We start from the raw sequence: 17726 nt of genomic DNA on the forward strand, positions 1-17726 counted from the left end.
CTCACGGCTCCCTCCTCACAGATGCCGCGCCGCCTCCGGTGGCCCTGGAGCTGGAGGTGCGGCCTCGGACGGCCACTGGCCTCATCTTCCACCTGGGCCGGGGCCTGGCACCGCCCTACCTGCAGCTGCAGGTGCAGGCCGAGCGGGTAAGCCGCGGGCAAGGGGGCTGAGGCCGTGGGGTGGGACCGAGGTTCGTGAGGCTCTCCTGACCTCCCCCCCGGCCCCCCGTCCAGGTCCTGCTGCGGGCGGACGACGGCGCGGGGGAGTTCTCCACGTGGGTGACACGCGCTGCAGCCTTGTGTGATGGGCAGTGGCACCGACTGGCAGGTAAGCCGGCCCCCCCACCTCTGCTTTTCTACCGAGTAGAGCACCCGGGAGGGGCTCAGGAGGGGCAGTGGTGCAGGCTGCGTGGCAGACAGCCCCCAGCCCCTCCCAGTCACGGGGACCCTGTGCCCACAGTGACCAGAAGTGGGAACGTGCTCCAGCTGGAGGTGGACACGCGGAGCAACCGGACCCTGGGCCCCACGCTGGCGGCCTCCACGGACGGTGCCCAGTCACCTCTGCACCTCGGGGGCCTGCCTGGTGAGGGCGGCCTCAGCCTGGGGGTGGGAGTTGCCCCTCGGGGGCCTGCCCGGTGAGGGCAGCCTTGCCTAGGGGCAGGGGCTGCTCCTCGTGGACCAGGTGCCGGGGTCACCCGCTCTCATCCCATCCTCCTGTGATGGGGCAGCCAGGGAGACTGAGGCATGGGGGGGGGGCACTGGGACATTAGCCTCTGCTCTGACCTGTCTCCCCCTCTTCTCCTGCTCCCCCAGAGTCCACGGACACACAGGCTGAGCCTCTAGCCTACCGCGGCTGCATGAGGAATCTGGTGCTGAACGGGGCCCCCATCACGTGGCCTCGCTCTGTGGTCGTCCAGGGGACAGTGGGGGCCGGCGGCTGCCCAGCCACCTAGCAAGCTGCCCCTCCAGCAGCCACGCCAGAGAACCTTCAGAGGCCCGGGCCCAGCGTCCACAGGAGGGCCGCCCCGGGCGGGCAGGCTCCCACCTCGCCGAGTCCCCGGCCCCCGCACTCAGCCGGCTTCACATCGAGTCTGGCTGGACTCTAGATGCTGGGGGCGGTGACACTTCTCTCTGGGACGGTCTAAGTCCTACCTAACGTCGCAAACTGAGGGTTTTCGTCCTTTTTCTTTTCGGTTTCGTGCTGACGTTTCCCTTCCCCCAATGTTTCCTAACGTGAGGAATCTGCCTGCTCCCTGAAAATTAAAAAACGTTTTGTTTAACTGAGTGTTTACTTTAAACATGAAAGCGGAACACCAGACGGACGCCGACCCCGGACGTGCTCGTGGGGAACCGCCTGCCCAGGGGGCCGCCCTCATACCAGCTCCCCTGGGGGGCATACAGGAAGAGCACAAGTGGCAGGTAAAAGACAAGACCTTTATTTCTCAGCAAGCCGGAACGGAGGCGAGGGCGTGCGCCGCGCCCCGAGCCCCGTCACTGAGGCCGCGGGCCTGAACCCCGGCCCCGTGGCGACAGCAGCTCGTCAGTCTAAGCTCATGTCCTCCTCTTCGTCCTTCTTGTCCTTCCCGTCACCCTCCTGCTCGGGTCGGGCACTGTTCTGCATGGCTTTGGCAAATGCTTCCACATCTAAAATGCATTTAAAAACACAAGGCGACCTTTCTAGACCCTGGCCTGGAACTGCGGACCAAAGGGGACAGATGAAAATTTCAAAGCTAAGACCCAAGACCACCGACGCGCCATGACCCGGCCAGCCGGCCCGATTCTGGGCAAGCGGGGAAGCCTTGTAACTACGAGAGAGAGAGACTCTCCCTTGGCCACGTGGGAGAGGGAAGGGGCGGGGGGGACAGGCACTTACCGCCCTTGTTGGCGGCCTCCACGGCCTCTGCAGGCAGCCCAAACTGGCACATGAGGGGGCCCAGCTGCCCAGAGGCCAAGGCAGCGCTGAACATGCCCAGAGCCTGCAAAGGACAGCCAGACACCCCTGAACACACACTTGGCAAAGGCCCCAGGGGAACGGGGGGTGGGGGTGGGGTGCGTGGGCCAGGTGCAAGGGACACTCGGTGACAGGGAAGCACGTGGAAGGTGAGTCGTGTCCCCTGCCACTGAGCACACAGCAGGGGGCACCCCGGCCACAGCATCTACCTGCTGGAACTGGGGCGAGGTCAGCGTGTTCTGGATCTCCTCGGCCGTCTGCGGCAGTGACTCCCCAGAGGGCAGGTAGGGCAGCAGGCGCTCCTGGACGTCCGCGTTGGCAAGGATAGGTGCCATGATCTCGGGCGTCAGAACACTGGCCAGGTCAACTGAGGCGTAAGCACACAGCCATCAGCGGCTCGAGGCCGACCGCAGACGCCCAAGCCATGGCATCGCCGGGCGGGGCGAGGCGAGGGAGAAGCAGCTCAGCCCGGAGACACGCTCGGCCCACCTCGGCCCACCTCGGAAAGGCAGCGAGCGCGCGGGAAGGGGGCAGCAGGCCCCTTCACCCCCCAGCCTGGAGCCAAGCAGCGTGTGCGTTACCTTGCTGGCCGCCACCTGGCCCGGCCGGCACGTTCATCGTAGCTAGAATGCTCTGAAGATCGCTCAGCTGGATGGGCTGGGTCGGGCTGGCCGCCGTGCTGGTTCCGTTACCTGAACTGGGTGCGGGGCTCGGGCTGGTCACCGAGGCAGCTGCTGGAGCAGAGGGGGCTGGGGTGGCTCGGGTAGAAGAGGTGGTGGAGGACGGGGTGACGGCCGCTGACTGGCTCCGGGAGCTGGGAAGAGCGAGGGCAGCGATGGGGCGACCACGCACCCTAGAGGTGCCCACGGCATGTCGCTCCTGCAGCAGCGGTCCTTTAACTGCCAGGGATCCAGAACAGTCTAGACCCCAAAAAGGTCCCTCCCTGGGTGTCTTTTCCGTCCTTCCGCATCTCCTATGTCCAGTCACCTTGAAGGATGGGACCCCTGGTGGCACGCGGGGGCGGGGGTCAAGGCTCACCTGGATGAGGAGCTGCTCGCTGGAGGCCCTCCGCTCCCCAGGAGGCTGGCCAGGCCCGGCCCGGTCAGGGCCCCCAGCCCACCTGCAAGGATACATGAGCTCAGCCGCCACACCGTCCCAAAGAGCCCACCTCTCCCTGCCCGATATCCTACACTAACAAAGGACAAACGGGGGGAACAGGGACCACAGTGGGCCAGGGTGCCAGAGCCGTGACCGCTCAGGCTGCAGCACTCTAGAAGCTTATTCCCCGCGTCACAGCGTTTCTGTCTCCCGTCCCACTAACGACGCACTTAGGTCTGAGGTTAACACGCAGTCCACACCTGGCAAAGTGGCAAAGGTTTCCCTTCTGCCCAAACAGCGGCCATTCCAGCACAAGAGGCGGCGGCATCGGGCAAGCCCCCCGGAGGGGAACCTGAACAGAGGACCCCAGCAGGAGCCCCGCTCCCAGGCCACCTGTGGGCCCCTCGAGTACAGAGCGAGGTCCTCACCACGGACCAGCTCCCAGCACAAACCACAGGGCACATGGGCCCGGCCCAGGAAACAGACGTTTGCAGCTATCACTGAGAACCACCGAGAAGGAAACGTTCCAATCCCAAAGTGACCCTAACCCAAGGCCGTCCGGTCCTCACACAGGGCTTACCCAGTCCTCCGAGGCCAGCGGGTCCGATGAGCTGCATGAGCTGGCTGTGGCTCATGTTCCCCAGCAGGCTCTGCAAGCCGCCCTCGCCTGCAAGACAGGAGGCGCTCGGGCTCGGGGCCGCGGGGAGGCTCGGCGCCCCGGCTGAGACCGCGCGCCCTGTGAGCCCGCCCTTCAGCGTCCCCCGCCCTCACGGCAGCGCCTGGGATGAAACAACACCGCGGCGCGCACACGCTGTTTTATCCCCGGAAGCTGGACGGAGACTTGGACTTGGGACGACTAAGAGGCTTCTAACTCGGAAACCTCCATTTCCACTTAAAAACCACAGCGGCTCAGTGGGTTGAGTCTGCCTTCAGCTCAGGTCACGATCTCAGGGTCCTGGGATCAAGTCCTGCGTCAGGCTCCTTGCTCAGCGGGGAGTCGGCTGCTCCCTCTCTCTCTGCCCCCTCCCCGCTGCACATGCACACTCTCTCACAAAATCTTAACACAAAATGAGAACCAAAACCAAAACCATGCCAACGACAACGGCCAGCACGCATCATCAGGAACACACGTCCTTCACGGGTACTGGTGTGCCAGCATGTTCCGGAAGGTGACGCCTACCGCCCAGCGCAGAGAGCTCGTGGCCTCCACTCCCGCTCGCCCCCAGCGCACCAGGCATCGGAGGGTTGTTCAGGTACTCGTTGACCTTCCGGCAGTGCTCCTCGTCCTGGTCTGTCTTGGGCTCCTGTGCGGGGAGGACAGGACCACAGCTGCGAGGGAGCGGTCCGCCGCCAGCAACGTGGGCCCTGTCCACAGCTGCACAGCACCGAGGACCCAGCAGGGCCGACAGGAACAGCACTCGGTAAGGAGCGCGGTGCTGTGGCCACGCTCACTCGGTGGGCCGGAGAGTGAAGCACTGAGAGGCCCCGGGCTGCACACAGCGATGCTTTCTGAACGCCCAGAATTCGGTGCTTTACACAACAGCCTAAAAGCCACGAAGCCCTCCTGCACCTCGTGTAGGAGTGTAACAAGGTAACACAACCTTTCTATCACACCACTGCCCACGAACCACCCCGCCATGGCCCTTCAGGGTTCGCCGGAAACCCCAGAAAGCACACCCGGCAGGCACTCAACACCAGCGCCCCGGGGCGTAGACCATCTTCAGGGAGCACTGCCCCATAAGTGCCCCCAGAACCAAGAGACGAAGCACCCACAACTGGGCATGTGCTGTGGGTCTGCTGGGGGCCAGGGACAGAGAAGGGGGACAACACAGTGTCCCCCACGCCCAGAGTAGAAGGGAGCAGGGCAGGTGAGCAAAACCAGACAAGGTAGAGCCGGCGGAACATTTCCTGGGAGAACCTGAAGAAACAAGCTCGGCCCCTCCCCGTGCCTGCAAGTCTCACCGACCCGCCCAGCCGGCTTGTCCACGGGGCTCTCTCACCACGTGGGCAGAGACCGGCGTCTGCAGCACAGCCTGTCTGGCCCTGCGAGAGAAACTGCTCCTGCCCTGCCCTGGTACGTGCCAGGGGAGGGCAGTGGGGTCAACCTCCGGGGAAGGAATCTGGAAGCATCTGTTTGCAAAGGCCTCCGACCGCCCACCTCCAACACGTGCGCTTCGGGGTGTCAGCACAGAGAGGCCCCCCCACCCCCGTATGGGCAACAGCCTCAGCTCAGGGTCACTCTAACCCGCTGTGGCAACACCACGACCAAACAGTTTGCCCAGCGGCTGGGAGGAGGAGCAGCGGCTGCTAAGCCCAGTGGAACAGTGACCGCAGCTGTGGGCATGGGGAGCCCTGGTGCGCTGACCCCCAAAGACCCCCAAAGCACGCAACGGGGAAGGCTAGGGGAGGCAGGGCTCGGAAAAGCTTGCGAAAAAACGTGTCATTCTGTAAACACAGCTAGGAGCACACACACAATCCCCCCTGCTCCGGCTCCGGGGTGCTCGAGACAGGGCAGGGCGGGAGGTACGCAGACAACAGAGGGACACTGCGGTCCAGTCCAGAAAGCACTCTTGTCAGTGTGCCAGGAATTCCGGATCTCGCAAGGGCACCAGGAGCCCAGCCGCAAGTGTCCGGGCTCTGGAAGAGGCCCCTGCTCCAGCGCGCCCCCCCCCCCCCCGGACCCCGGAGACACAGGAACTCTTAGGGTCTGTGACGCTCGGTGAGCATCGGCAGTTTTCGGAAAGTGAATTCTGCCGTCCGGCGAACACGTTCTGCGACAGAGAAGCACAAAACCCCAACACCTCCCCGCCCCCGTACCTGCATCCAGAAGAAGAGGCGTTTGGACCCCGCCTTGAACTTGAGCACGTAGACCCTCCCGCTGGGGCACTGCGGCACCCGCTTGAACTCACAGTCGTCGGGAAAGATGATCAGGTCCTTGGGAGAACGCCGGGGCGGGTGGTGGGTGTCAGCCTCACGGAAACACCCACTGCGGATCCCACCCCCTCCCAGGGAAACCCGAGGGCTCCTTCGTCTGCACCGGGGAGGTGGGGGGGGGGGTCCAGGGCCCAGGCCCCTCACCAGCAGGGTCTCCCCCGGTGGAGAAGACAGGGTCAGAGGCGCCCCACCAAGGGCATGAGGACCAGGAGAGGGGCTCCGTGCTCAACAGGGAAGGGAGGCTTGCGGCTTTCCAGAGATTTTTAACAAGGACGCGTTGGGAAGGAGCGACAAGTTGGCCGGACGGGTGGGAGCAAGCGGGCGGGAAGGACAGACGCCCCCCGAAGCGGCGGCTCGGAGCGCGGACCGGCCGGCGCATCGCCAGAGGCTGGCCCACGGCCGCGGGTCCGGAGAGCAGCGCCGGCCGCCCGGGCGCCCCCGCCGCGCCCGCACGCCGCTCCCAGCACCGGTTCGGCGGACGCACTCACGTCCTCCACGGTCCCGGACGTCCGGTCCTTCCAGCAGAAGTGAATGAGGGAGTCGTCCGTCTGCTGGATGTACACGAGCCCTTTCCGCTTGTCCGGGGTGACGGTCGTCCCCTTCAGCGACATCTTCCCCGCACGGAACTCCACCAGGTACTTGTTGGAGGACCCACGCGAGCCCGGCACCAGGCTTGGGAAGAGCGCGCCTGAGGTCGTCATCCTGGAAGAGCCGCCCGCGCGCGCGCCCGGTCAAGGCAGGGGCGCCCCCGGCCGCCCCTCCCGCGAAGCTGCCCTCGCGGAGCCCGGCCCCCGGCCACAGCCCCCTCGGGTTTCCCGGAGCGCGGCAAGCCCCGCGCCCTCTCCCCGCGGCCTGGGGCCCCCGAGAGCCGACACACTGAGCCGGGCCGGAGGGCAGCCCCCAGCCGGCTTCTGCGGGGTCCGCCCGCCGGCCAGGACCGGAGCGCTGCGGGGCCGCCGGGCCGGCTGCGGGGCCGAGGGGCGCGCCGCCCCGCGCCGCCCCCGCCGCCGTCCCCCCGCGCGCGGCCGCCCCCGCAGCTCGCGGCCCCGCGCGGCCCCCGGGCGTCACGGCCGCGGCGGGCCGAGTCCGGGGGCCCCCCAGAGCCGCCGCCCCGCGCACAGGCCCCCCCACCCGGGCTCGCCGGCCGCCCCCGCGCCCCACACCCCGGCCTCCGCGGACCCGACCCGGGCTCCGGCACCCCGACGGCGCAGGCCCCGCCCCCGCAGCCGGCCCCGCCCCCGGCGACCCCCGCACCTGGCCCGCGCCGCGACTCGGCCGAGAGGCACCGTCTGGGCTCGCTCTTCCTCCTCAGCGCCTGCCGGGCCCCGCCGGAAGTCCTCTCTCGCTCCGCCCCTCCCGCCGCTCTCGCCGGCGATTGGGCTGCGCCAGGGGCGGGGCCGACGCTGCGCCGCCAGCGATTGGGAAGGACAGCCGTCCATCGGCCCTCCCCGGCCCGCCCCGCGCTCGCGTTCCCTTCCGGCGGAAGCGCGGGCGGGCGGCGCGCGGGCCAGAGCGGCTCCTATTGTTGCTGTGTCATAGGGGCGCGGCGGCGGCCCCTGGCGGCGGCGTCCGGAACAGCGCGGCGGGCGCCGACCGAGCCGGGGGGCGTTGGAGTGCACCCCCCACCGTCGCCGGAGAGCCGGTGCACCTGCGGCGCGGGAGGGGCTGTCGCAGATTCACGGCCAGAGCGACACGCCAGGTCCCAAGACGTGCGGGAAACAGCCCCCACGTCAGGGGACTAGGACGCTGGGGCTGGGGAGGGCCGACTTCGCGACCCCAGGGGTGTGTCGCCGAATCACAGCCCTGGACGTGGGGGTCCAGGAGTCAGCGCCCAAGACACCAGCGGTGGTCGTCTGGGGGGCGACGGAGATGCCGCGCTGCCTCCCTGTTCTCCCCGTGACCGTGCTGGCGTGGCTGCCCCCATTCTCCCGGGGGGGGGGGTCTCCCTGCTCCCTGTATTCTCCTTTTGGGGTCCTCGTATTCCCCTCATTCTCCCCTGGGGTCCCCCATTCTCCCTTTGGGAGTCTCCTTATTCCCCCATTCTCCTCTTGGGGTCCCCCCATTCCCCAGTGCTGGCATGACTGTCCCCATTCTGGGGGGTCTCCCTACTCCATTCTCCTCTTGGGGTCCCCGTATCCCCCCACTCTCCCCCTGGGAGTCTCCCTATTCTTCCCATTCTTTCCTGGGGGTCCCCCGTCCCCCTGTGATGACAGTGCTGGCATGGCTGTCCCCTCATCCTCCCCTGGGGGGGTCTCCCTACTTCCCCCAGTCTCCCCTTAGGGCCTTCGTATTCCCTCCATGCTCCCCTGGGGTCGTCTTTCTCCCCTGGGAGTCTCCCTGTTCCTTCCCATTCTCCCCGGGGGGTCCCCGCATTCCCCTGTGATGACAGTGCTGGCATGACTCCCCCCCATTCTCCCCTGGGGGTCCCCCGTTCTCCAATGACGAGTGCTGGTGGCTGCCCCCCACATTCCCTCTGTGTGTGGCGTTCCCAGAGGCTGATGTGTGTGCTCAGAATGGAATGGAAGAGGCCACTGTCCATCAAGCCCAACTCGATATTCACGAGGACCGGATGCCCTCCGTTTCCACCCTGTGCTCCGCTGGGACACAGTAACCACGCGGGGGGCACCCACCCAGAGCCCCGGGCCCTCCCAGCTCGCACCAGAGACCCCTCCAAAAGCAAGGCCACTCTGCATCATGCTGCCTGACAATTTGTCATCTATGTGTCAAGTTTGTTAAGCTTTTTACAAAAAGTATCAAAGTGGAAGGTGGTTTTGTTTCAAAGATTTATTCCCGTTGACGCAGGTGAGTCTGGTGCGTTCATTTGAACCCATCCGTGACGTTCTGTATAATGGTCTCAGGTACAGCCACTTTTTTTTGAAGATTTATTTTTTTATTTTAGAGAGAGTGAGCACGGGCAGGAGGAGGGACAGGGAGAGGATATCCAGCAGATTCCCCGCTGAGCAGGGAGCCTGATGTAGGGCTCAATCCCAGGACCCTGCAACCATGATGTGAGTCAAAATCAAAAGCCAGGCACCTACGTGCCTCCGAAGGAAAACCACTTCTGTATCCGTTGTTTTGTGATCGAAAGACTCACCAATTCTGCTGTTTTCGAAAACATAGCTGTTCTTCATTTAAAAATGTTTATGTTGATAAATAATAAGCTTGTTGCTTTTTAACTAGCAAATACTTCCACTTCATTTCATTTCCTAGTAAATACCAACAGAGCAAACCACACACACGAGCTCCCCGGGGCCCCAGAGACCACATGGGAGAGGGGCATGGCCCTGAGCCCATGACAGCGAGTGCCCTGCTGGTGACACTCAAGGAAACCAAAGACAACAATGGCTGCCTGAACACGGGCCAGCGGGCAGGAAGAGTCAGGAAAAGTTAAGAATCGGCCACAGGAGGCCGCAGGGAAACCACTGTTGTGACCCGGAAGAGCATGGTTCCCTCCAGCCCGTGGCCTCGCGGGGCTCGCCAGAGCACTTCCTCTCCTCAAGCTGGGGGGCCTGTATCTGAGGCTGGTTCCACGGCTCGTGTGCAGGAAGGACAGTGGCCACAGGCAGACGAGCATGGCCAAAGCCCCTGGGTGCGCCCGCCCCTGTGGGGTGCCGTGGGGGACAAGGTAGCGGGGTGGGCGGCCCAGTGGATCCCGCACAAGTGGTGGGCAGGGCACGGGGACCGTGGCGCCTGGACACATCACCAAAGGGGTACAGCCAGTGAGAGGCACAGGAGAAGAGACCCCACGCCATTATTCATAAGAGAAACGCAAATTCAAACACACCGATGAGAAGGGCAGGAACCCCGAGAAGGGAGCGCTACAGGACTAAGTGCTGAGGCCGTGGCGGCGCGGCCCCAGGACAGCACGATTCGCACGGTTCGGCAGCGGGGTTCCCACGATCATCTTGCTTTCCTTTTAACGATCCTTTTTTTCCGGAGGGAATTGTAGGTTTAGTCCCAAGGTGAGCAGGAAGTACTGAGAGTTCCCACGTAACCCTCCGCACGCACCTCCTCCTGCTGTCAGCATCCCTGCCGGCAGGCACATGTGTGACGGACCTGCGAGGACACGCGGTGTCGCCAATGGCCCGTCTCCCTGCACACCACCTGTGCGTTTGGACTAACGTGTGACGCAGACCCACCATCATAGTGTCGCACGGAGTGGTCTCACCGCCGGTAGTCCTCTGCCCTCCTCCTGTCCATCCCTCCCTCCTCCCTAACCCCTGGCAAGCACTGACCACTTCTTTCCAAAATTTTTTATGGTGGTAGGATACACATGACATAAAATTCACCATCTTAACCCTCAGTGAGCCGTTCAGGGACGGTAATACACTCACGATGTTGTGCCGCATCAGCATCCTGTCACCTTTTGAGACACCAACCCGGCCCCCCGGCTCCGTCGCTGCCACCCTACTGCCCCTCACGTTCTGACAACCCTAGTATGTGACGTAGATGGGAGTCCCGCAGTCTTTGTCTTTCCGTGATGGGCTTTTCTCGCTGAGCAGGGCGTCCTCAAGGTCTGTCCACGTGGCAGCAGGTGTCTGGGTCCCTCCCACCCCCGCACGCGCAGAGCACGTCGTGTTCATCTGTCCGTCCCCGGGCGGCCCCCGTGACTCGGCGGCGGTGGGGAACACTGCTGTCGGCGTGGGCGGGCAAACGTCTCTTCGGGACTTTGCTTTCAGATCCTTCCGGCACAGCAGCACAGTGGGATTTCCGGATCCTCTGGTAATGCTGTCGGTAACGTTCTCCGGAGCCGCGGTCCTGTCTCCCACAGCAGCTGCCCCGCTCTGGGTTCCCGGCAGCAGCCCGTTCGGGCTCCGACCCGTGCAGTCTCGCCAACGCTCGGTGCGGGCTTGTCACCCACGCCGCCGCCCTCCGCACACCTCCTGGGTGTGAGCTCTGATTTGCATTTGCCACGTGATTCTCGGGGCCAGTGTCTCGGACTGACTGGCCCTTTGTGCATCTTCTGTGCACGGGGTCCTCTGCCTGTTTTTGGATCGGGTTTTTGTTTGTTTAGTTTGAGAAATTCCCTGCATGTTCTGGATGTCATTCTCCTGGCAGATGTGTTTGTCTATGTTTTCTCCCATTCTGTGGGTTGCATTTTTACCTGATGATACTGTCTGATGCACAAACATTATTTTAAGTTTCCATCTTGTCCAATTTGTTTATGTTTTCTGTTGTTACCTGTGCCTTCAATGTCCTACCCAAGAAATCACTGCCAAGTCCTACGTCACTAAGCTTGTGCCCTATGCTTGCTTCTACAAGTTTTATGGTTGGGGCACCTGGGTGGCTCAGTGGGTTAAAGCCTCTTCCTTTGGCTCAGGTCGTGATCCCAGGGTCCTGGGATCGAGCCCCACATCAGGGTCCCTGCTCAGTGGGGAGTCGTCTTCTCCCTCTGCCCCACCAACCTGTGTTTGTTCTCAGTCAAATAATGAAATATTTTAAAAAAATAAATTAAAAAAATAAAAATTTTATGGTTTTGGATGTGATGTTCGGGTCTAATTTTATAGAGGGTGTGAGGCAGGGGTCCAGCTTTCCCATGACTATTCGTTGAAAAGACTGTCCTTTCCCCTTCGAATGGTCTTGACACCCTTGTCATCTGATCCTGTATGTTGCTGGTGACTATGAGACAGTATGGATTTTGTCAGGTGCACACGGGGTGACCTTCACTATAAGTTAGGGTTAGATCCCACTTTCTCCGGTTACCTGCTGTGAAATCTAGGGCAAGCCCACCTTCCTGCACCGCCTTTTCCTCCTCCACTGGTTGGACTGAGGGAATTGTGGGGATTAAGCACCCAAGACAGTAGGTACTGGCTCTGGCAGTGCTGAGTGCTCCATGGTCCCTGTCATCGGACACCGCAGCCTGTAGGGGAGACCCTTATCTAGGCACCTGGGCATCCCAAGGGCATCCCAAGGTCTGTCCCTCTGACCAGAGCCACCGCGGCTATCCAGATGATTGTCTCCTCTCAGCTCACACTCCTGGAAAGTATGCGGCTGCTGGGTGCCTCGGACAGGGGCCAGGCAGCAAGGACCCTCGAGTCAGATTACCGCTGTGCTCTGGACATTTCTTTGCTTTCAGCAAGGGGCTCTGATCCCCAGGACAGAAGAGAGATGGTCACTCAGAGCTCCCCACCGCTCAGAGAACAAAGACCCCTTCAACTGTCCAGTGGCCCGCCTGATGGTGTCACAGGTGTCCATGAATCTCCTCTCCACCATGACAAGCAGTTTTCTGGAACATTCCATTTGCTGGGCCAATCCTACAGAACACACAGTCCGAACCTCTGGCATCGGTGCATGGGACTTGTCCGTAGCCCGTCTGCAGCCCTTTCCGGAGAGGCCAGAACAGCTGAGACAATGAAAAATTGTTCAGCGCCAAACAAATGTCAGTACAACCCATTTTCAAAGAAATCTGTATTTGGAGCTAGGGTTTAACACTGACCTTCGCAGATCTATACCAGTCTCCCCCCAAACAATCCAGGAGTGGTTGATTCTGTTTATACAGACGGGTGCTGCCGGTTGTTACGTATTATAAAAATAAATGCATCTCACTAGCACGCATTCTCGCCTGACATTTTCATGCTACGCTGACAGGATAAACAGTGCTGAAAGCCGGCCACGCACGCGCTCACCAGGAAGGGGGACCGGTGTCCATGCTGTTGGCCACTGCAGAGATCATGCGGCCCTTTACTGACCGTGTGACTTGGGGCAATTTGCTTGTCAAAGAGGCAAACCAGCTGTGCGACCACTGGGCTGACTGTCTGGTAAACCCCCAGCGAGAGACACCCGACGCGCTGCTCTCACGTGGTAGAGCCCGCACACGGAGAACGCAGAAGCCAGCAAAGCCCAGTGTGACTCATCCTGAGGAGGGACCCCAATCTTTGCACCCACTGCAGACCCAAGAAAGTCCCATTTTTAAAAAAATATTTTAGGGGTGCCTGGGTGTCTCAGTGGGTTAGGGCCTCTGCCTTCGGCTCAGGTCATGATCCCAGGGTCCTGGGATTGAGCCCCGTGTGGGGCTCTCTGCTCGGCGGGGAGCCTGCTTCCCCCTCTCTCTCTGCCTGCCTCTCTGCCTACTTGTGATCTCTGTCTGTCAAATAAATAAAATCTTTTAAAATTTTTATTTATTTATTTAACAGAGAGAGAGAGAGAGAAAGAACGCGCGCGCACGAGAGCGAGAGCAGGAGCACAAGCCGGGAGAGTGGGAGAGGGAGAAGCCGACTCCCCGCGAAACAAGGAGCCCGATGTGGGGCTCGATCCCAGGATCCCAGGATCATGACCTGAGTTGAAGGCAGACGCTATGACTGAGCCCCCCAGGCGCCCCCAAGAAAGTCCTTTGGAAGACGTTTGGAAGTCTGGATGCTGAGAGAGAGAAACCGGATGGGGAGAGCGCTGTACTAACTGAACTCCGCCCCGGGCCCGCCTGTCCCTAGTGGGATGCAGCCCTTCCTGACCCTGCCCTTCTCCCCTGCTAGGAGAAGGGTGTCCCAAGGGGAAGGGTTACTGGTGCTTCTGGGCTAGGAAGCGTCCCAGTGCCGCCATCCTCCGTGCTCCCTGTGGATACTGGAGACTGGCAAAGCCAGTCAATCACCACCCCTCTCGGGGAGCGCTTCTCGAAGAGCCAGTGTCCTGAGAAGCAGCTTCTGGTCAAGGCTGCCCAGAGGGCTGGCTAGATCTCGGGGAGCCTCCTGGCGTTTCTCTTGTCCTGCTCTGATTTCCTGACCCTGTGTTCCAACAAGGACCCGCAGGCAGGTGGAGTGTCTTCTGCATTCGCTGTAAACGCCTCCCAGTGGGTGGGCTCCAGGCTCCGTCAGACACGAGGCCTAGCGGCTCGGGCCCTGGGCCTGCCCGGGGCTCCCAGAGGCTGCCAGGCTGCACCTGATCCCTCTCTGAGCGCCAGGCCCGCTGGGTCTGACGGGGGGTCCCCCACACCAGATCGTGTATCTGGCAGGTCTGGGGGCCGACCCTCCCACAAGCACTGGCGTCGTGAGCTTTGCAGGTGGGGTCAGAAGGGGCTGTGAGGCCAAGGAGGTGCTCAGCGCTGCTCCCCAGAGGCGCCCTGCCCGCGGCCCCTCAACCTCCATTCGCCGACATCCCGGGCAGCCGAGACCCTCCCGGAGCACCGTGTCTGCGGAGAAGGGCCCCTCGGACTCTCGCATCCCAGGTCCGCCCGTGCGGAGATGAGAGTGCTTGGGCGGGCTCCAGCGTCTGTGGTGGCCTGGCGTGGCCTCCTGCGGTGACGTCCCTGACCTGCTTCTGCGCAAGCCTCCTCCCAGGCACGCGCCACACCCACGCCGGGGCCGCTCCAGGGCAGACGCGTGCTGGCTCCGTGCCCCAGACAGGACTGACCCCAACATGAGGTGGCCTGTGAAGTCCGGTCAGAGCCAGGGACCCCAGGACATTAGTCCATATTATACACAAGACAAATTCCAAGACAGCGTCTGTCTGTCCAGTGTAAAATCTCCGGAGCCCCCTGATAAATGCACAGAGTCCAGGGCCACGTAACGGAACCCAAACTTCAAAGGGGGAACAAACCCAAATTTCAGGTTCTTTGGGGAAAGCATGCTCTACTTTTCATTCCCCGGGGACGTTCTAAGCTACAAAACAACTCTAAAAAGCTCCTGGGCCCATACGGCAAAGCCACAAGGACACCACGGGGCCGAGGCAGCCATCACAGTCCACACAGGCCAAACGCATCAGCACCGGGTGCTTGTTTCTTTAAATGCATTTTCTACCAAAACACTCTATTACAGACCAACATCTGACACCCGCGATTATCAGGGGAGACAACGCAGAGGCTGTAAGTTTACATAGCAGCATCTGCAGAAATGGCAGGTTAAAATCTGTGAGCCAAGTGACCAGGGACCCGCAGACACACTAGGCCCTGGCACCAGCCGCCCTGTCCCTTTCCTCCAGCGCATGGGCCGGGCCCATGCAATGAGCCCCCGAAACCCCTCCTTGCCGGCCAACTTTAAAGCCCAAACCTTGGGGTGCCTGGGTGACGCAGTGGGTTGAGCCTCTGCCTTCAGCTCAGGTCATGATCTTAGGGTCCTGGGATCAGCCCCACATCGGGCTCCCTGCTCAGTGGAGAGCCTGCTTTCCCCTCCCCCTCTGCCTGCCTCTCTGCCTACTTGTGATCTGTCAAATAAATAAATAAAATGTTTAAAGACAAATGCCCAAACCTTGTTGGCCAATGACTGGTGGCTGTGAGAAATGGATTCATCCAGAACAAGTCGCTAAAATGCCCTCAATCCTGTCATTTTAAATGTGTCCTGGGGTTGTGCCCTTCGACACTTTCAGCTTGCACTCGCCCGCGGATGACAAGCCCGGCCCCCCCCCGGCCACAGGCACACAGGGTCTCCCGCTCAGACAACCAAAGTCTCCTCATGCCAAAGTCTCCTCTCGGAAGAGTGTCCCCCGTGAGCCCTGCGCCGGCCGCCCCGCTCCCCTCCACGTCCAGTGGCTCACCCTCGGTTCCTCCGCACTCTGGGCCTTCCGGCATCCAAAGGTACAAAATCAAGCCTTCAGAACAAGTATTCGCTTTTAAAAGTGTTTTAATTACAAATGTGATGTCGAAGCCTGGACACACAGTGATGACACCCTCTCCCGGAGAACCCGCCACTCCCTACGTGCGACCGCGTGCGTGTGCCTAAGTGTGCAAGTGTGCGCGTGCACTCGGCGGAAGGCCTTCCGCCCGCAGCTCTGCCGTGCCCTGTGGCTGTGACGTTTCTACAGAAAGGCCACAGTCACTTGAAAAGATGTTTGCTAAATGGACATACACTTAGTTTTTGTTAAATAATTTTAATTACAGGCTGCTCTGGACCCTCCTGCGGTGCCTGCCCGCTGGGACTCGCCCGCGTCTGAATGCACATGCTGGGCAGACGGGGACACGACCGCGCCGTGGGCGTGGGCGAGACGCTGCAGGCGGGGACACTGGCTCTGTGATGCAGTGTGGCCTGCGCTGACGAGGACGCCCTGGTGACAAGAGGAGAGGACGAGGGCAGAGGCAGGGCTCCCTTCCCCGGTGGGAGCGGCCCGAGGAGTTCGGTCGACAACCCTCGAGGTTTCCGGCCGACCGGGAGCGTCAGGGTAATGCTTCCTCTCGGACAGACAATTGGGGATTAATGCATATGCTCTTCAGCAAAATACTATTCAAGTAGTTTTAACAACTTAAATATTTTAAAAGTAATCTTTACATTATCGAAGATTGGTAAAAAATACAGAATCTGACACCTTTTCATTTCATTCAATCTGCTGCTTTGACAATCTCCAGTCTCGCACTACCGTCATTCCTGGCCTGGGTAAGGCTCTTCGAAAGACTTTTTCAGATCGTCTTCCCCGCTACTGGGTCACATCCGACAGCCCCAGAAGCCCTGCGCCCCCGCGTGACGAGGACTACGGAGGGATTTACGACTACAGGAGCCCCTCCCGGTCACGGGCTTTAGTTACAAACTGTACAGGGAAGAGGATGCGGTCGGCAACACGGCCCGGCCAGGTCCCGCCGGCACAGGGATGGCAAAGGGTTTTCCTCTTCCACCCTCGACGGGACCATGATGAGCCCAAGTGAAGCTTTACAGAGGCTGCGACAGTAGTAGAACGTTTGGCAAAATCGAAAGTTAATTAGAATAAAATCCCCCACCAGGGACGGTGGTGCCGTGGCACGCACGGTCGCTGGAGAAGCCGGTCTCCGCTGCGGCCGGAGCTCCGGGCAGCCGCTCGGTGCAGTCCGGCCTCGGGTCCCGCAGCTGCTCCAGCCCTCAGTAGATATCCGGGCAGCGGGAGAAGTTCCGCTCAAAGTAACCCCCCGTGTACAACCAGTCGGGGGTCCCCGTGTGCGGGTTGCTGCCCTGGTGGAACCACCTGCAACAAGGACAAGGGCTCGGGAGGCCAGCGGCTCGGGAGGTGCGTGCGCAGGCAGGGCCGTGCTCCCCGGCCCTGAGGACGTGGCCCCCCACGGTAGCGGCCCGGGTGGTGACTTAGTTGAGAGCACCTAATCACGCCTAATCACGCCTAATCACGCCTTCACTGGGACGGACGCTGTCCCCTACGAACTAGCCTGGGGTTCGCCAGCCAAAGCCCAAGGATTTAACAGAAAACACGCTGTGCCAGCAGCCGAGAAGACTGACGTCTGCTCCACGGGACCTGCACCTCTCAGGATGGGAGTGCACACTGCTGCGCCTTCCCGCGGAGCCTGTGTCGGCCGTGCAGAGGGGAGAGCCAGCGGGCGGAGGGGAGAGCCTGAGGGCGGAGGAACTACGGTGGCCACCACTGGGCCATGTTTTAAGCCATGAGCCCTCGGAAGACCCCACTGGCTCCCGTGGGGCACCTGTGCCCCCGTGCCATCCACCATCCCGACCATCCCCACCCCCCGACCGTGCACCTGCTCCTGCAGCCCTCCCACAACCCCACCCCCCACCCCATGAGCCCCACCCCTCTCCCCCAAGCCCCACCCCACTCCATGGCACCGCACCCCCACTGTGCTCCCACTTCTGCAGCCCCCATCCCCTCCCCTTGCACCCCTCCTTACTCCGCCCCCACACCCCTACAGTCCCCCTCCCTCCTCTGCCCCTGCAGCCCCCTCCTTCCCACCCCTGCGCCCCTCCCCCGACCCCCTGGGCCACCTCGACTTCTGTTGCACAATATGAAGACAACAGAGGATGCCTGCAAGTTATCGCAGAGTGGGTGTGGGGGGCTCACAAAGTAGAATTTACCATCTTAGGACAAAATATTATCTCCACCATGTATTTTTA

The 17726-nt window shown here is 61.8% G+C and overlaps 3 protein-coding genes across 4 annotated transcripts in view; 1 reads left to right on the forward strand and 2 right to left on the reverse strand.

Moving 5' to 3' along the window:
- Positions 1 to 1277, forward strand: part of LAMA5 (laminin subunit alpha 5) — a gene marked incomplete at its 5' end in the record, with an annotated part of 47183 nt that extends 45906 nt beyond the window's left edge. The window contains 4 exons of the mRNA XM_080812807.1: positions 22 to 146; positions 234 to 327; positions 460 to 582; positions 813 to 1277. Of these exons, the coding sequence (XP_080668933.1) occupies positions 22 to 146; positions 234 to 327; positions 460 to 582; positions 813 to 952 (482 nt within the window). The 3' untranslated portion in view covers positions 953 to 1277. The remainder of the gene's footprint in view (positions 1 to 21; positions 147 to 233; positions 328 to 459; positions 583 to 812) is intronic.
- Positions 1278 to 1419: 142 nt separating this feature from the next.
- ADRM1 (ADRM1 26S proteasome ubiquitin receptor) lies at positions 1420 to 7325 on the reverse strand. 2 transcript variants are annotated; one of them, XM_080812808.1, is made up of 10 exons: positions 7237 to 7325; positions 6471 to 6684; positions 5866 to 5982; positions 4229 to 4352; positions 3629 to 3715; positions 2989 to 3070; positions 2532 to 2764; positions 2160 to 2317; positions 1873 to 1975; positions 1420 to 1643 (listed from the first exon to the last, which is right to left on the reverse strand). In XM_080812808.1, the coding sequence occupies exons 2-10, from the start codon at positions 6681 to 6683 to the stop codon at positions 1540 to 1542; spliced, it is 1221 nt and encodes a 406-aa protein (XP_080668934.1). In that variant the 5' UTR covers position 6684; positions 7237 to 7325; the 3' UTR covers positions 1420 to 1539. The 2 variants fall into 2 exon arrangements, with proteins under 2 accessions (XP_080668934.1, XP_080668935.1); XM_080812809.1 differs by having other exon boundaries at positions 1873 to 1936; positions 2221 to 2317; positions 7237 to 7322.
- An 8189-nt stretch (positions 7326 to 15514) lies between these two features.
- The window catches only part of OSBPL2 (oxysterol binding protein like 2), a 36283-nt gene continuing 34071 nt past the window's right edge, over positions 15515 to 17726 (reverse strand). Inside the window, exon 14 of the mRNA XM_080812810.1 lies at positions 15515 to 16836. Coding sequence (XP_080668936.1) covers positions 16734 to 16836 — 103 coding nt within the window. The 3' untranslated portion in view covers positions 15515 to 16733. The remainder of the gene's footprint in view (positions 16837 to 17726) is intronic.

Source organism: Martes martes, assembly GCF_963455335.1.
Source record: "Martes martes genome assembly, chromosome: 9".
Lineage (NCBI taxonomy): Eukaryota > Metazoa > Chordata > Mammalia > Carnivora > Mustelidae > Martes > Martes martes.

Coding starts and splice junctions, on each gene's coding strand:
- ADRM1 (XM_080812808.1), bottom strand. CDS start 6,683: ATGACGACCTCAGGCGCGCTCTTCCCAAGCCTGGTGCCGGGCTCGCGT. Junction 5,983..6,470: donor CGTCCGGGACCGTGGAGGAC/GTGAGTGCGTCC, acceptor CGTTCTCCCAAG/GACCTGATCATCTTTCCCGA. Junction 3,071..3,628: donor CGCTGGCCTCGGAGGACTGG/GTAAGCCCTGTG, acceptor GTATCCTTGCAG/GTGGGCTGGGGGCCCTGACC.